The 19,311-nt window shown below is 36.9% G+C and overlaps 1 protein-coding gene across 1 annotated transcript; it reads left to right on the top strand.

Moving 5' to 3' along the window:
* Window positions 1-1,445: 1,445 nt before the first annotated feature.
* Window positions 1,446-19,262, top strand: LOC140243717 (protein SSUH2 homolog). The gene is made up of 13 exons (XM_072323384.1): window positions 1,446-1,513; window positions 6,612-6,807; window positions 7,994-8,110; window positions 9,973-10,121; window positions 11,291-11,420; window positions 13,132-13,192; window positions 13,764-13,888; window positions 14,340-14,402; window positions 15,459-15,580; window positions 16,538-16,630; window positions 17,262-17,364; window positions 18,134-18,238; window positions 18,997-19,262. The coding sequence occupies exons 1-13, from the start codon at window positions 1,446-1,448 to the stop codon at window positions 19,141-19,143; spliced, it is 1,479 nt and encodes a 492-aa protein (XP_072179485.1). The 3' UTR covers window positions 19,144-19,262.
* The last annotated feature ends 49 nt before the right edge of the window (window positions 19,263-19,311 follow it).

Raw genomic sequence — 19,311 nt, 5'->3', positions numbered from 1 at the left:
ATATCTGTACTTCCATGGATGACACTTTGCTTAAGGAATATGTACACATCTGAATAAAAATGAAAGTACTGTAAGTCATTTCAATTTGAACAAGAGCTGTGACGCAAGCGTCTGGAGACAAAGACTAGAAATATAAACATCTTGGGACCGTGTGCAAATCCTGGTCCCCAGCATAGATCCTTATTTACATGCTCCGATCCACACCCCAAACCCCATATACCACACTGGACCAGTGAATGTGTGGTTGGAGCTGCATGTGTCTACATTGATCATAAAAGCTGCTTTCTGTCCTTTGATTGTCAATCAATGGTCTAGTTTGTTATGCTACACTGCACTGACTGACTGAAACGGGATCTTATCCACTCAAAAGCCATAGAAGGTTGGTTGTTTTCCTTTCAGTATTTTTCTTTTTAATTCCTCTGTGCGGTAGAAAGTGGCTCGAGGATCGAGTGAATGAATACTGCTGGACGTGGTAGTGCCTATGGGTGGGTGGGTATCATTCACATTCACCTTCGCTCTGTTGAATTGACAGTTTGATTTGAGAGCTGTCAATTATGTCCTCTCATTTATTGTTTATTTTACTCGTGTGAAATCTCGTAGAGGAATCTGCTCCAGCTCTAAATAAATAGCAATCTTGATTCTCTAGCTGAAAGTGATTGACCTTCTTTGTGAATTAGATTGCATGTTTGCAAGTAATAATTTAGTTGATATTATATATTTGTGTCCTGTAACACAAGCACATAGCACAGGGGCGGATCCAGGGAGGACCACAACCGGCGCACGCCCCCCCTTTATTTTTTGTTGAAACAAAAGAAATAAAAAGAAAAAAATGGGGGGAGGGGTGCGTGCGCCCCCCTTTATTTTTGTAAACACGCCCCCTCTTTACGAAATTCCTGGATCCGCCCCTGTAGCATGATAATGATCTGAGCAGGGAGACATCCAATAGAGTATAAAAATTTGAAGAGCACAATATGCTTTCAATCCTTGAAAGTGTGGATCATCGGTAAGGATGGATGGGATAGGAGGGTAAATGTAAAGTGACTCCAGAAAACTGTATTATGGTGAAGAAGACGCACATTCATTATAAAGGAAAGGGTTGATGTTTCGTCAGGATCACCATCACCTAGCTACTTCCTCTGTACACTGATGATGAATATTAATGATGATGATGATGATGATGATGATGTTATATCTATGTATGTAATGTTCGGAGCTTTGTGCTCCATCAGTACACATACACTTATACATACAGCCTGTATCTCACAACATAGAATCCTTTCTGTATTTTAAGAATTGAGACTTAAATAATTGTTAGCCAAATTTTTGAGTGGTTGAAATTTGTGATAGAGATCCTCAGCAAAGGAGTAAGATATAAGTATTACTGGCAGGGGCTTATGAACATTTATCATTTATCTGATTATGGGGGGGGGGGCTATGGGAGAGGGATGAGTTCAGATCCAAGAGTCTACCCCATCCACCTGCCCCTCCCCATGCACTACATCACTGCAGAAAGGTTTGGATGTTATATTGTGAATGAATTATGTGCATTGGTCTGTACAAGTGGATACTTAGCCAATTTCAGAGAATTTTACTTCAAGTTTGTAATTCCTTCGAAAAAAATTAGAAGTATTTCTCTATGTATATCCATTTTGGTATATCTAAACAAATATTTACTTGTCATTATTTCTTTTTGCCTGTTTGATTAGATATTTGTGAAAATGTCCACATCACAACATATTCCATGTAAATATCTGATGGATCTCCAGGAGATGAAATAATGATTTTAACAATGTTTTCTGTGGCATAACACCTGCTCGTCTGCACCTGCAACGTCTGCTCATTATAATTATATACTGTAAAATTTTGCTCTAACAATGTAATGTTTTGAATAACAATTGTTAAGTCTTTGCTGAAAGGAAGATCTTTTGCTGGTGTGTGTAAATTTGAAGTAGTTTTTATAAATAGTGTGGAGCAAGGAGATAAAAACATTCAAAAGCTGTTGGTAATATTTCAATCTGTTGAAGACTAGTCCAGAGTATACTTGGATAGGTGTCTGTGGAAAATGAGTGTTATTATTTATTTCAAAGCAAAATCAGCTCATCCTCAATGGGTTAAACTGTACACAACTGTCGACTGGAAGCCAGTGTACAGTTTGTAGCTTCCTAGAAATGGTGAAATCTGTTCATGTTTCATGGTTTCGGACAATGCATTTTGTGCAGCAAAATGTTGGGTTGCTTTCATTGTGATCTCTGTATTTACCATGCATTTATGCTCATGATTTCTCATGTTTCTGTAAGACAGATGTGTGTATATCACAGAACAGCCACATTATGCCACATCCATGTCATACATATTGTGCCATGCTACATTGACAATACATTGATTGTAATTTCAAGAACAATCAGCTTTGACATGTCTGTGAAATCATGTAGATTGGTTTGCTAGATATGAAATGCAAGATTGTTATCTTACTTTGAAAAGAATTGTCTTGAATTATCACTGGTTTGCTAGATATGAAATGCAAGATTGTTATCTTACTTTGAAAAGAATTGTCTTGAATTATCACTGAATATCAGCTCTAGTTCTGTTATAGGCCTATAGAGATAATGTATACCAATAATCACTGATTGTAAGTTAAGCTCCAAGGGCATTTTGATACACTGCTCATCCAATAATCAACTGAACTGCTTTGGCAGGAACCCTGCTTTAATAGCATAAAAATTCATTGTATTTTGTGTGTGTGTGTGTGTGTGTGTGTGTGTGTGTGTCCAGTACATGTGTTATCAATTCACATATTTAATCAGTTAATCTGTTTCATCAAGGCATGTTTTGGCTCAAGGACATGCTGATACAGTGCTATATAAGTACTGTGTAAGTCATCCAGTAAAAACAAAAAAACAGCTTTTGATTTGTGCCCATGAGAATCTAAATAGGTACATTTGTTGCTGATCCCTCAAATTGTCTACAATTTATGTCACATTTCATAGAGCAAAAAAAATAGTTTAACTCCTTAGCAAAGACAGTTGACATATGAGATATACTGATCATGGATCATAGATGGATCTTAAAGAGAGAGAGAAAAAAACTATGTCATATGATAGACAAACACAGAGACAGGAACAGAAGGCGGTTATCAAATATTGTTGTGTGCATGGCAGATTGTCATTAACACACTTCTGTGCACTTGGACTGTTGCTAGGGTGTAGGAATGCACATATGTTTAATAGCATTCTGCCATGCACATGAAGATATATTGGTTATTGTAATCATGCATTCACATAAGACGGACAGTCCAGACTGAAAACAGACTTTGAGATGGGCAAAGTAAATGACAGAGGAAAAACATACAAATGGACCAATAAACTCAGTAGATACGTGTACAAACACTAGACTGATGCAAGTGAAAAATGAATTGATGGAAAGGTGATAGACATATGCCATAGTGAATAAATGTTTGGAGTCCAGCAATGATAGTCAGATAGATGGATAGATAGATAAACAGATATTAATCTGGAATGTTGACGTCATTATATAGCAAGTCATGTGGTACCAGCTGACAGTTTGGCCAGGACTAGACAATTTCATCGATATTCCTGGTTTCCGTAGACAGGAAGTTGTATGACGTCAAGCAAAGGTTTGACATCATCTCAAGTAAAATAGTTTAGAACACTTTGACTGGCTAAAAATGCCAGCCAATAAGGAAATAGGGACAGAACTTTTGTAAAACTTTCCTAGAAGTCACTCCATCTGACTTATTTTACATGGAGGCATATGGTATGAGGAATGTATAAATATTAGATGTTTAGACATAAAATTCAGTTGTCGCATACAACTGGAAGCTGAACACTCGGGATCAAGCTTCATCACTCCAAATTGGGAAGTTGAGTGTGTAGCTGAGTGTTAGAATTGCATTGATTTGGGATTTGTTGCATTTTGGCTCGGGCAGTTCAGAGAGAATCACTCGTGAGGAGGTTGAAGTTGAAACACTTGTTTTGAGTACTTGATCGCTGAAAGTTGCTTGCGCTTTGTATTCTGTAAGTTACAGTGTAAGTAATTTCAGATATATATGGCATTGTAAAATGTGTTGTAAATGCCAGTACATACCAAACCGAATGTGAATTGCATTGTTGAAGTTATGTGAGCCCAGGACAACCAGAGACAAGGGTTCATTGAAGACAATGGTCACAAGAGAGGTGACTCACTTCTACAGGCAGGGCATGGGTGATACTTAATCCAGCAGGGGGAAGCAAAGCAGAGCAGAGCAACCAAGCTCAGGGAGAATTCGAAATCTGTTGATGTTGTGCCTATGCTAGTAATTGTCATCATGATCACATGTTGTGAAGATCTGTGATAAAGTTGGTGAATTATTTGTAAGATGTACCGTGGTACGAATGGCTACTCATTTTGAGGCACTTTAGTTGCACAAACTCGGGCGGATCCAGGAATTCCGTGAAGGGGGGTTGGGTGCAAACAATATTTCTGGTGCTACGTATTTCCGGGTTTCATCTCATTTCTTGCTTTTTATTTCTTTTGTTTTAACAACTAATAAAGGGGGGGGGGGGTGCCTGGTGCACCCCCTTCTGGATCTGCCACAGCAAACTGAACAAGTTAATGTTAAGGTGGTGGTCCATTAACAGACTGAAACAATTGCTTTATACTTTATGATATATATCTATATATCATCCAATTCACAGAAAAGACATAATTTGATTTATTTCCTTGCATGAAAATTGATAATGCTTCCCAGTCCAGTAGAATGTAAGGCCTGCATGAATTCACCTTGGGCACATGCACTCACACACACACACACACACACACACACACACACACACACACACACACACACACAAACTCTTACATACCAGGGAGGCATCACTGACATAGCCCATGATTCACACCATTCAAAATGTGCATAGAAAATTGTGAAGATATTTTGATAGAATTTGTGCTAGCCAAAAGTAATGTGAAAATTAATTGACCACGAAAATATGAAAGTCAAACTGAAGTCGAGGAAATGAGACATGTTGCACCATATCAGAAAGTGAAATAGCACAGATGCTTAGTGATACGTCATTTTATCTTCAGTGAATTAATGGCAGGATATTTAATGAGGTGAGAGCAGGATGTGTGTGTTTTTTTAGGAGAGATCACTTCCCACTGTGAGTGGATCAGTGAAATACGGCAGGAAGCATGTAAAAGAGTGACCTACCTTGCAACATGCTGCAACCAAGATTTCTGCTGCAGATATCAGAGAAGAATGAGGCAGAAGAGTGAAGTTTTGGTGCGAAATATATCATAAGATTATAGTGACTCGGGCATGCTGTGCAGAAATATCAACCACAGTGACAGTAGCACCTGCCTGAAGATTTGCGTGAAGATTTTGGACCAGAAAAACTGCTGATTTCTTGATTTCAGTTTCGTTTTTTTATCTTCTTTTTTTTTATCTTCAGTGAATTAATGGCAGGATGTTTAATGAGGTGAGAGCAGGATGTGTGTGTTTTTTTTAGGAGAGATCACTTCCCACTGTGAGTGGATCTGTGAAATACGGCAGGAAGCATGTAAAAGAGTGACCTTGCTTGCAACATGCTGCAACCAAGATTTCTGCTGCAGATATCAGAGAAGAATGAGGCAGAAGAGTGAAGTTTTGGTGCGAAATATATCATAAGATTATAGTGACTCGGGCATGCTGTGCAGAAATATCAACCACAGTGACAGTAGCACCTGCCTGAAGATTTGCGTGAAGATTTTGGACCAGAAAAACTGCTGATTTCTTGATTTCAGTTTCGTTTTAAGCTACCAAATTTTGACTGTACATAGGTAGAGAAGAGATCACTCTCCCAGGTAAGACAAACTTTCAAAATTTGAGTCAGTCAACTCAAATGACTATCAGTCCTTTTACAGAGAATCCTTATCTGTAACTTTTTGTTGGTTTATATTGAGCCAGGCAATCACATATAATGCATTTATTTGGAGTTCTTTTTTTTTTTCTGTCTCTTTGTGCTCTTCCCCAGTATACTGTTATTTGTGGCACTTCGCTTGTTAACAAGAGCCTACTTGAGCTCATTTGGAAAGGAGTTAAGAGATACTCTCACTTCATTTGAGAAGGGATGGTACTTGAGGAAATAATACACAGAAATGGAATGAGGTCTATTACCTGCATCCGGGAAATCATTTTTACTAGCAGTGTGATTTATTGTCCCTCTAGATCTTTGAACTTGTGCATCGCAAGTTCACAGATCACAACCAACCACTTTTATGCTGCAGATTTATAACCAGAAATGGGAATTCAACATGGCCATTTCAATTTAGGAGACAGATTAGTAGTGAGATTGCAGTCAGTGTGATTACTATGACATTTTGTGGCAATGAATGGATTGCAGTGCAACACACAAATCAATGTAGATATTACTTCTTTGCCTCTGAATAACTACAGTTCAGGTGTTTTCAAGTGATATCATGACATGAATTTACCCAAATTTTGCTGAATTTAAAAGGGAGTTCTCACTGGTGCTATTTATAGAAGTGTTTCACTGAGATCCACAGAGTATACATAGCTTCATGACATGTATTTGTATATTTTATTTGTGTTTGTGTGTGTTTTGCTGATACAGACAACAGAACAAGATGTACAGTCAAGCACAGGGCTATCCACCCCAGCAGCCTGGCTACCCTCCTCAGCAGGGGCAAGGCTACCCCCCAGCAGCACCCCAGGGGGGATACCCACCACCAACCCAGGGGGGTTATCCACCGGCCCAAGGGGGTTATCCACCTGCCCAAGGTGGCTATCAGCAGCAAGCCCCACCGCAGGTAAACCTTTCGAAAGAAATCTGTGTTGGTTTATGTTTTTGTGATGGTGTCCGCTGTGATGCTGAAAACAATGAGCAGAATATCATTATCATGAAGAAAGAACGGTTTGTTCTCTAGCTGCATAGAAAATGACAGACCCAAGCTATCATTTTATATAAGTGTGCTAATGGTGTGTAAAATTTGTATAGTACAATGTATTTTGTTTCAAGACAGCTGCTTGAAGTCCCCATGAAATTTGATTTATCTATTTGTGAGAGAAACTAGTTTAATATATATATATATATATATGTTAAAAATGACTGATTATGCAAATCCTTCTGGATTATTAACATAGAAATAAACCTATGCTATTACACCTGCTCTGATCTGCCTCTGTTAAGATCTATTTAGACAAATTCAGTCTATATCACATCTGTAAGTCTTTGATTTTGATAGGAAGTTGAGGGAAATGGAAAGGAAAGTTCACCCTGTTAGGAAGTTTTTTTTTTTTATTTTTTTTTTTTATTTTTTTTTTTTAGATTTGAATAAACAGATGAAATAGTCGCTATAGCTTAAGGAAACTTTGATTGAAATGAGACACAATGCCAGAAAGGATATGTGGATTTGAAGTGTTTATCAGGAGTCATCTTACTATACACTGTATATGCACTCTAAATTTTCTTCAAAGACTTGTACATTGTACATAGGACAAAAGTCTTATCGAAATGTTGCTTGTGTAAGACTCCTCAAACTGTGATTTTTATTAGTCTTACATATTTCAGCCTCTTTGATACCTCCAGTTGTATTGATTTTTAGCAAGTGCCATTTTGTTTGTTTGCTTTTATTGAACAAACCATATTTTATTATTTATTGCCAGTGTACATGACCTGATTAATTTTATATTTGAGAGAATTCACTCAGTCAGCCTGTCCTGTACATGGTGAAGTAAATATTGGTCTTTAGTCAATCCATAAATCAATCAATTATATGTGTGTGTGTTATATTATATATATATATATATATATATATATATATATATATATATATATATATATATTATATACATATATATATATATATATATATTATATACATATATATATATATATATATATATATATATATATATATATATATATATATGTATATATATTATTATTATTATTATTATTATTATTATCTTATTTTTTTTTTTGCTATTACACAGGGAGGAGGAGGCTACCCACCACCTCAGGGTCCACCCCCTGGGGATGCTCAGGGTGTTGACTCACCATCCTTCAAGGGTGAGGTGCCAGATGATGACATAGAGTTTGACCCAAATGCGGTATGTCACGTAGTGATTGTTTGATCAATGTTGTTCCTTGCATTTGTACCACCTGGCCAGTTCATGTCTGACAGACTCTGTTTAAAATCCTAGCCCAAAATAGTTTCAGTAGTGTATAATAGGAGTGTCCAGAGAGAAACTACCTAAAAAACTTGATTAAATGATTGATAACTTAATGTTAAATTGAAATATTTTCTCCCGAATAATTTTTCGTGCTCAGTCAGGGATGATGAATTCGGTGTGTTTTTAATTTCGCGGATGATGACAATTGAGCAAGCACTTCAAACATCAGGATGGCAGTTATAATATACTCCTACAATATACCTTCCTTGAAGTCAAAGAATTGAAAAAATATATAAGCCTATTAAAATTTGTGCACTTTTATTTTCACACTAGTTTCATTTTGCTCAAAATGCAAAAAAAAAAAAAAAAAGATTTCCTCTTTACAGTAGTGACTATATCTCATGAAATGTGGAACCATGTAACCCTTTTCCAAAAACAAAGCTGTAAACGTAAATATAAATGCAAATTCAAAGCTTTGGTTCATGGGTGTTGATATTTGTGATAATTGCGTAGACACAAAATCATACTGAGTTAAGTGTATGAATCATGTATTATGGTACAACTGTGGGTTATATTTTAGGGGACCACCTTACAGTCAGATATTTTAATGAAAAATTGATTTACTTTGCTTTGGCTTAACACTTTACAGACTTATGTTGGGGAAAAGATGACTGTAATGACTTCAGGCATTAATGAGATTGGTTAGTCAATCACATTTTAGATTCAGAAAAGACTGCTACTATGATTACACATATTCCATCAACTGTAGTCAATGTCATGCATAATTCTCAGATGGTAAACCTGAATGTGTTACATTGATGCTGTCTGTAGTTCAACACTCATTTGCATAAGATCTTGCATTTGTAACCCAGCATGAAGGACAACCTTGCTCCTAAACCATGCAGTGCATGTAGTGCACTCTTAACTCTTCAAATGCGTATTGATATAACTTTACCATATACTATTCTCTCTGTAAAAAGGTCTCTAGAAATGAAATATGTTGCTTCAAGAAATACCTGGCATGAATGCTTGTTAAGATTTAAGCAAGCACTTGTTAAAGGGGAAATCCAGTCTAAAACATAAATTAGTCTGATAAGAAAGAGTATAATATTAAAGTTCAACGGTAAAATATTGATCGAAATTGGGTGAAAAATAAGGAAGTTATGACATTTTGAAGCTTCGCTAATTTTTTGAGGAAACAGTTCTTGAACGGTCAATATGAATATGCAAATGACAAAGTGAGCATGTCATCCCCTCACAACTTGCCACATAGTTTGTACATAAAATTTTGAAATTTCTAGTTCTTCATTCAAACGCAATTATGCGTGATGCTCAAATCCTGATATATCTAACTGATCACTATTCTGAAGTTATTCAACCAGGAATAACATATTTCAGAATTCAGTGATAGAAACATTGAATTTTCGTCATTTTTTGTACACGATCAGTGGAAAATTGTGAGGGTATGACATGGTCAGCTCACTCATTTACATTATATTCATATCCACTGTACAAGAACTGTTTTGCAGAAATTAGCAAAACTTCAAAATTTCATAACTTCCTTATTTTTCATCCGATTTCAGTCAAATTTTTACCGCTGAACTCATAATATTTTACTCTTTTTTATCAGACTAACTTGTTTTTGGACTGGATTTCCCCTTTAAGTCTTTTCTGCTTAAAGTCAAACAGATGTGTAACTGTTGTAACACAGGCTTAGTAGGATGAATAACAGGGTAAGCTTTAGGCACTTGGTGAATGTAAGTTCAATGGGATATCTGATTTTATTTGCTGTAATGTAGGCAAGCAATGGGCCCCCTCAACCAACTGCCCCGCCAGCTGACAAGATGGATCAGGTGTCTGGCTACAACACGATGGATGCCCCCCTGCCTCCCCCTCCCCCACCCTCTTACAGTGAGGCTGTTCAGCCCACGCGTGAAGCAGTTAACCAGTAAGCAGCACCAAGCAACAATGTTTTCTTAAAAAAAGAAATTTTACACACACACATCATGTCAAAATATGAATTTTTGCACAAAGCAACACAGAAAAGTATCATCATAATAGGACTACATGGACGCTGCAGACATGATTCACAATTATGCAAAGATCCAAATATTAGACCAAGACTACTACCCAACATTGTTCCCTGTTTGCTGCTTGCTTTGTAAAAGCATCAAGTACTGTATTTATCATAATATTTTGCAGTGTTTTGTAAATGTGAAGGATTGACAGCATGCCAAATTGGTTGCATGTAAAACAAATGCAATTCATATTATCTGCAAAATAAGAAATTGTTGACTTGTGCCGCTTATGGAGGATTTATCGCTCTTACTTCCCATTTTGTTGCTACTATATAGTCACAATTGTGACATTCAGTTCCTTACAAAATTGTCAACCAAGTCTTGATTCACAAGATTTGATACCCATGAAATGTAGGGTGCGGTATATACAGGGCTGCACACTAACCTATTTTTTCTACTGGTCCGACCTGTCTGTTGGACCAGTAGGTACCCAGTTTTTCCATGTTTCACTAGTCCATTCCTGAAAAAGTTACTGGTCCCACAGTGATTTTTTAGTGGTAAGGGACCGTCGGACCAGTGTCAGTGTGCAGTATTGGTATATAGATGTAATGCAGGATGAGACCAGACTACAGATATAATATTAATTCTCTTAGTTTTTGCTGTTTGCAGCAGGTTGTTAGAGTAACTCAGTTACAGACATGCATGCATTTGGCAGGCATTACTTAATGTAGGTAACACTGAAAAAGGTGCCAGTTTACAAAGCATTTTTTCAACTTTCTTGTTATATTATTGTACCAGCCAAGAAAAGAATTTGCTTTCACTTTTGAAATTTGTTTTTATCAGATTTTATAGGCCTCTCCTTGCATGCACGATAGCTAGACTTCAGATAATGCTTTGGAGATCTAAACTGTTGGGTAATTCTAATGACTTGTTGGTATGTTTCAAAAACAACCTTGACATCAAACTTTGGTGTAAGACAAAAGAGGTGCAGAATCCACTGAGGAATCATCATACTCTCATAGAGAAGGAAATATGAGAGGAAAAAAAAAAAAGATCTGGAATAATTTTAATCTTTCCTGATGATTTCTTTTGTTTGAAGAGCGCCCACACTCACTGATGAGGAAGCCCGTGAGGCCCTGCTCGGCTATGTGGCTGAAAATTGCTGCCGTGGGAAGAAAGCGGCGACTCAGATGACGGTCAAAGATCTCGAACACTCTGCTGCGTTTCACGTGAGCTCTTCCTCTGTCAATGTGTAAACCTCCAGACCTGTGTAGCTACTCTAGCTAATCATGAATATATGTACAGTCTAACCTCTCTTATCCGGCCTCCCTTTATCCGAATCTCTTTATTATCCGGACGCGATCTCACCGTGATTCTTTTTTTCCCCCCAATCTAATAATTACAGGGGAAAGAGGGATTTAAAACTCAAACAAAATTCGTACACAAACTCATATGAGTAACATAGTTTTCCAAACATAATTAACATACATTCGCATCAAATTTTTGTCTAAATAACATGCATTCAGACATTCACTACCCTCAAATCACCACAAGAACATGGAAAATTTTCAATTAAATCAGGGTACGGTACAGGTGATCGTTCACCGAGTAGGCAGCTGCATGTATTAAACATTGAGCCTCCCATATCCGGCATATCCGGCCAAATCCCTTATCTGGATGAGCGCCGGTCCCGACATGTCCACATGAGAGAGGTCAGACTGTAAGTAGGTATGGAAAAAGCACATTTTTCTGTGAATGCTTCCAATTGATTTCTTATGTAGTTCTTTTGTACTTAGTGGTATGGGAGAAGTAGATTCCTTTCAAATGATGGACAGTTCGGCAAAAGTGATCACTTATGGAAAATTTCCTGTGCCTGCCCTGTTGTGCAAATTCTTTTATTCATTTACCATTCCAGAGATGTGTATTGGGTACTGACAGTGTAGAATGGTTTCCTTTTCTTACTTGTGGAAAGGAAAGTCTCATGCAAATGTGCATTATCACATTTGTAACCCGTTCCGTACAGGAACCTGGTAGCCTGCGTAGTAAGTGTATGGGCATTTCAGAATTCATTATGGAATGGTACATTTATCATGAGCTTGTGCTTATACATCTGGAATGTTTGTAGGGTTTTGATGCATGTGAAGCCAAATACGTGTTGAGGTATGATGTTAATGGGTCTTTCCCCCCCCCCCCTTTACTCAGTTAAAATGCCAGCTTAATACATACTACATGTAGTAATTATGTTTTTAAGGTCATATGACTTGTATGATGTTAAGGTTTTTCATATCTTGAACATATATCTTTTTAGACATGGTTATCTATTGACGTCAACAGAAACAATTTGAGATAACAAAGTACAGCATCAGTGTGTGATCAGCAAACAAAAATAGATACACCCATGAAGTATATGATAAAAGCATTGCCATACTCTTAACAAAAAGTAGTTCATCAGACACTTATGTGAAGGCTCATGTGATCAGTTAATTTTGGAAAGATTTTCAAGTAATTTAATCTTTGTCATTGCTAGGAATAGTTTTCGACACCACAATTAATTGGTCATTCATTCAACAAAATGTCAATATAAGAATGCAAAGTGTGCAAAGACATGGAAAGAAACACCATGTGACTTCCATGGCTTTGTGTTGTAAATCGCTGAGTTTTCATGAAAATGCAATTAGATATTGGTCAAAAGTTGCACTGGTAATAACTCTTTCCAATTCGCAGACTTATATTGAGTTTGAAGGGATAAGAGCAAAGTACAGGTTGTATCACATTGCCTTTATTGCAAATTTATAGGTTTTTGGTGTCAAATAAAAATATAATTTTTACCCCTTTAGGTTACATTTCATATGTCCTCCATGCCTTAGTTCTGTACTAATTGTGATGAGCCGATCAGCTATGAGTTGTTTTCTTTCTTTATTTCTTCAAACCATCATGTAGTATACCCTTGAGACATTTACAGAGAAGAGGACAACAAAATGGGTACATGAGCCATTTACAGGTGAGCAAATCTGAATTAAATAAAAAAAAAGAGATATTCTGCATGGGCATTATACTTTAGCTATATGTTTCATACAGATGAATCCTGGAATAACTTAGATAAGTGTTTGAAGTTTTAACTACAACTTATTGTAATTATTATTTTTTTCTTCTGATATACTTGTTATCAGATCTGGTGGTAGCAATCTATTCCGTAGCCTTTTGTCAGAATGACAGTGTATTTTCATACTGAAAAGGTACAGGTGAAATAAATTCTATGTTCTTTGTTTTGTAAATGTTGATGTTCATCAAAAGAACAGCATAGTTCATTCTGCCACAGGAGTTCCTATTAAAGGCAAGTATGACAGATTCATAGACTGTTAGGTCTGTGAAGTCTTGTTAGTTTTATACAAGTACCAGAACCGTTACAAAATAGTCTCTGTCTTTTACGGAAATACAAACTTGCTAAATAAATTTCTGATTTCAAAAGAGCTTGCTACTTCCACACACACAAGCAAAATAGAATGTCATGGGCTATGCATAGTTGAAGCTAATGACCAATTATCATTACACTATACTTTTCTGTTTGACAGGTCAGGTCATTGATGGACCTCATAATGGCCCGGCCCCCCTGCCGTGGAGCATTATGGTCAACATCCCAGCCATGTTTCAGAATGGCAAAACCAAACTAGAAGTGCCCCATACAGCGTCTGTGAAGGTGAGTGTGGAGGCTGCTAACACAGCTATCTCCCAATTTCATAATTGTGTTGACCTTTTTCTTGATGGAGCCAGCATGGCATGAAACTGTCGAAAGAGGTCAGCTTTTGATGGATTTATCAGTGATTCTTTTTCACAGTAGGAAAAGAAATGTGTGGGACAGAACGAGCAATGTATGCTGAGAAGGCTTCATCTTTCAACTTATTGTAGCCAATGTGCCCAAATTGCCTGCAGAGAATTTCTTATCATTCTGTGTTTGGTAGCTTTTGTGGTTTGGATACACTTACTCTTCAACTTTATGTCTTGCCAAGATGATAGTTCAATCAAAGAAATTTGCTTACTTTGGTATATAGTGGAACTCTTACAAAACCAACTGCTTCTTTTGTTCATATATGTATGAGTGAATTTATATGTGATTTTTATTTTGCATGTGTGTTTGTGTCACTCAACAGCCATGCCATGATTGCCACGCCATAGGATTTCGCCGGTGTCACCACTGCATGGGCCGAGGCAGGGTAAGTCTCTCGTATAGTAGTTACAAGTGTGGAGATGTAAAAGGAGATTTCTAGTAAAGCCAGAGACAAAGTGCTTTATCTTGTGAAGTTTATAAAGAAACCAGATTTTTTGCGATTTGATAGATATATGATATGAAGAGTGTACATGAAAGCACAAATCAAATATATCCATTTTTATCAACCTGAGAATGAAGCTGTTGCTGAAAACAGAGTGAGTAATCAAAATATAAGTTATTGTTATTTTGATATCATCTTCAAAAGGTTTTCTTGTTATGTAACAAGTGCAATATCATCAAAAAAATGTAATTCTTCTCTATTTGAAGATTACCTTGAGGTAAAACTTGAAAAAAAAACTTTGAAAGTGATATGTTTTTGCATTCAAACTCTTCATACCTTTTCATCATTATTTTCATTCATTGCTAGTATTTTGTAGAGTAGAGTTAAAAGTTTTCTTATTGGAGCCCTTTTTCGTCATGTGTAATTCTTTAATTTGGTTGTAGAGCATCTTAATTCATTTTCTGTGTGTGATCCTTATATTGACAGTACATTTTATACTATAGAAGTTTGTGTTTCTGTCTCACTTTGGTCAATATTTTTTTTTTATTTATTTTTTTTTTTTTACTTACATCAATCTATACATCATACTGACACTTGCAAACACTAGCCCATACATGTACATTTAGCTACATTTTCATTGTTTTATATTTATTGAATAGTCTTCTTCATGTCAGCATTGTTGACAAGAATGTTGCCAGTGACTTTTTTTTTTTCTGGTGAAGTTAAAAGGTCATAAGCCATTATGTTTTCTTTTCAATATTTAGGAAAGTCCATCTGACTTGGGTTATACATCATTTTAAAGCATAAATTCTGCTCTTTTGGAATCTGATCTAAAAATCCAGCATGTCTTTCGACTTTTTGTTGGTTTTGTAGTCAGGGTCACATATCCTGCATTTAAGATTTTAAGTCTTGCAGTGTCTCTTTCTCTATATTTCCCTATCTCTCCAAACTCTCTTCCACTGTTTGACATGTGACATTTGACCTCTGACACATCAACAGACTCGTTGCCACATGTGTCATGGCCACGGACGTCGCCAGGTCACCCACTACAACCACGAAGAGCACCGCCACCATTCGCACTGGGAGACTTGCCACAGCTGCCATGGAATGGGACGCAGAAGGTAGCAGCAACATTGTCAGCTAGATATTATTTTGATTGTGGTAATTGATACGGGACACAAAAGGGGAGATGATTTTATTAAAGATGATGTGTTAAAAACCATAATGTTGTCTGCTGAGAGCCCTGCAAAAGTTAGTCGATCAGTGTAGAAAGAGGAAATATATAATGCTTAACAGTGTAGTGAATAGTGCAAGTGAGTTGGTCATTCTAAGTGAAAGAAAGTAAGGACAGTGATATAGATTAAAGAGAGAAAGTTGATCATTCAGAAAAAAAAACAACCCACAAGCTAACCAAATAGTGATCAGTATGAATGTTATCTACCATATCATGTAAACCAACTCCACAATCATTATTACCTCCACTGAGGAGGTTATGTCTTTGTCTGCTTGTTGGTTTACAAATTAACTCAAAAAGTTTTAATCGGATATGGATGAAACTTGCTGAAAAAAAAATTGATAATGGCTCAAGGAACAGATGCTTAAATTTTAGTGGTGATCCGGGAATTTATATGAATTTTTGAAGGATATTTTTTTTTATCTTTTGGCAGATAGGGTCAATCAAGCTGCGCATATTAGAAGCTTGCATATGCACACTAAAGCGCGTGCTCGGCTCAAGGTGCTGCGCAGCATGCAAGAAGCTGATGAGGTACGTAAACACAAGGGGTCTTTGTCATTGGAAAATTGGAAGATTATTGGCATGCGTGAATGGAAGGAAATGAGCTGCTTGGTGGAGGTCTGCACTCTCTGATTGCTTTTCTAGTTCACTCTGTAACAGGTCCACAACATATTGCATGGTTCATATGTTTTTCTAATGTTGATACAATGACTTCGCGGCAGACATATTCCACTCCAATGTGCATTGACAGCAAGTAATTTCATTTACCTGTTTGCCAGTCTTGCATTGTTATCTGATTTGATTTACAAATATGACTTACCTGGTTCTGTCTTCTGGTATCTAGGTGCTTCACCTGCCACGGACATGGTCAAATCACATGCACCACCTGCAGTGGACGCGCCAACCTCAAGTTCTACATTCAGCTCACCGTGGACTGGTAAGCCTGATTGTGCTTTCTCCCATTTAAGCTTGGCTTGTTTTGGTCGGACGTATCAATTGCTCCTCAATAAATCAAAATCTCAAATTACTTCCACTGCAACTGAATTAATTTGTTGGTAGTTCATCATAATTTATTGGTAGTTCATCAACACAGTCTTACTGCATTAGTGGAGTTTCGAGTAATTAGTAGAAAAAAAACATGTACTTTTCTTATCATTTTCAGTTCGAAAGAGAAAGGGAGCATATAATATATATTTGCAAGAACAATCAAATTGTGCAAGTGTCAACATTTGAACTATATGACATTCCTGTTGAAGAATACATACAGAGAAACGGATAATTGTGATATGTCACCCAACTGTAATGATGTTCATATCTATGTCATGCCTATCCTCGGTTGCTCAGGGTTTTCAGATGGCAGTCTGTCTTAGTGCTCCGGGAGGGGTCAAGGGGCAAAGTAAGCGCACAAGCATGTTGCCATCCACATGAGGTGAAACTGATGGATGTTTGATGCAATAGTTCAAGGTGCCAAGAATCTTTGTCTGTTATTCAAGGTACTTACAGAAGTGGCCTTTCCTGGTACCTTTAATAAGCAAAACCCTGTTCCCTTTCTTGTTTTGCTGGCGCAGGACCAATCATATGAATGACAGCATCGTGGAGCGTACTGCCCTCCCTGACGAGCTCATTCGTAACGTGACCGGACAGGTGGCCTTCAAGGAGGAGCAACCAAGGGTGAGGGTGCTGGTCACAAATTTCTTAGCTTTATACAATCTCCATTCATTTAAAAAAAAAGATAATTCCCCCCCCAAAAAAAAACAAAAAACAAAAACAAAAAAAAAAAAAACACAAAAAAAAAACACCGAGAAAATACACCAATGATTTCATGGCTTGAAAAAGTTTCAGGGTACAGTGTAATGAGAAATAAAGGTTTCTATGCATTAGCTTTCCTTGATTTACATTTTGATAACACTGTCAAATGTGAAGATATATTACCAAGGGAAAGAGAGAGAATGAGCGAGAGAAGAAGAAAAAGATATACCAATGTATATATAACCAAGCAGAGGCAAAATAACCTGTGTTATGACTGGTAATCCTGTCAGGGATGCCTTTGTGAACTATGACATTCACCCCATGGAACAATTTTCATTCCTTGTGCTAGTGGTGGAAGAACATAGAAGTGTACAACTTATGAATCATTTCATCATCTAGACCATCACTGCTGTGAAAAAAATCATAAACATTGATGCTAGCCTACCAGAGTACACATGTTTGTTTCTTGTTTGTGTATATGTGAGAGATATATTGTGTGATATAACTTAAACTTTAAGAGTCCTTGAATAGGCATGTGGCACAATTTTAGCCAGTAATTGGACTGAAGACATATATCAGAGAGACTTGAATGCAATATTACAGTTTAAAGAGATGCCAAAATGGCTATTGATTGACATGATCCTGCTTGAGCAACTCTACTTTGACCTCAATCTGTCCTTTTCGGATGCAGGTATTTCCAATCAATCATTTCCCAGACCAGGCCATCAACCAAGCATCCAACACCTTAGTCAAGCAACACTCCACAGCCTTTCAGCTGGAACGCATCATACAGCAGGTGAGATGGGAAAAACAAACATCCAACATATCTTGTGGTTACAGAAGCTTGACATAATGGCATCATACATCTGTATTGCATTTATCATTTGTAGCTGAGTGATTTGCTTGTGATCTGCAATCTTATGGATTTGTGCCTTTACATTTAAACGAGGCCCATCTTTTTGAGAAATTTCAAAACATTCAAGCTTGCACTGCAAATATGAATTGCAAAATCGTTTCACTTACAAATGTTGTTACGTTTTCCACTGTAATTTTTGTGGCAATGATTTTGTTGGCACAACTGCTTATCAGCTATCAGCCATACTTCTCTTGTCTATGCTTCAATCTGTTTTAAATGGCAAATTTCACAGCGTCCCATTCCTCATACTAAACTTCTGGACAATTATTGAGTATTATTTGAATTATTTTAATTCTGATGAAATGTTTACATGAACTACAGACTCTGATGAAGTGTATGCCAAATGTGACAAAAGCACATTAAATGAGTACATTATGTTGTCACCATTTGTAACTTAACATCCATAGTCAATGACATTCTGATATTTTTGTCCCTGCATTTGTTAGTTTTTGTATATTTTGTGCCTGTTATATTTTAAGAATAAACGTTGTCTATTGACATTCTGATATTTTTGTCCCTGCATTTGTTAGTTTTTGTATATTTTGTGCCTGTTATATTTTAAGAATAAACTTGTATATTGACATTTTTTTTTTTAATTCTGCTCATGTTCATGCTCATGTACTTTTCTCTCCCAACAGCGCCACCAAGTCAGAATTATTCCAGTGACTGAGGTGAAGTCCACTTATGGTGACAAGCATTTTATGTTCTTCGTCTATGGCTTCGAGCACAAGGTTCATGCTCCAGAGTACCCCATGCAGTGCTGCTGTGGATGTACCATTCTGTAGATGGGGGTATCCAACTCAAGAGTCATTGCATCAGTGACAACGAAACCAACGACCTTGTTAATCTCTAACATTGATTTTATTCTTTCTGACTCCAGATCCTTTTACAAAGTTGCAAAGAACAAAAAATAAATATTTCAGGTTTTCATTGATAATTGATAACATCTGAAA

The sequence above is a fragment of the Diadema setosum genome, chromosome 2, assembly GCF_964275005.1.
Source record: "Diadema setosum chromosome 2, eeDiaSeto1, whole genome shotgun sequence".
In the NCBI taxonomy this organism is placed as follows: Eukaryota; Metazoa; Echinodermata; class Echinoidea; order Diadematoida; family Diadematidae; genus Diadema; species Diadema setosum.
The sequence above is the reverse complement of the archived record's forward strand: the minus strand, read 5'-3'. Positions and strand labels throughout refer to the sequence as shown.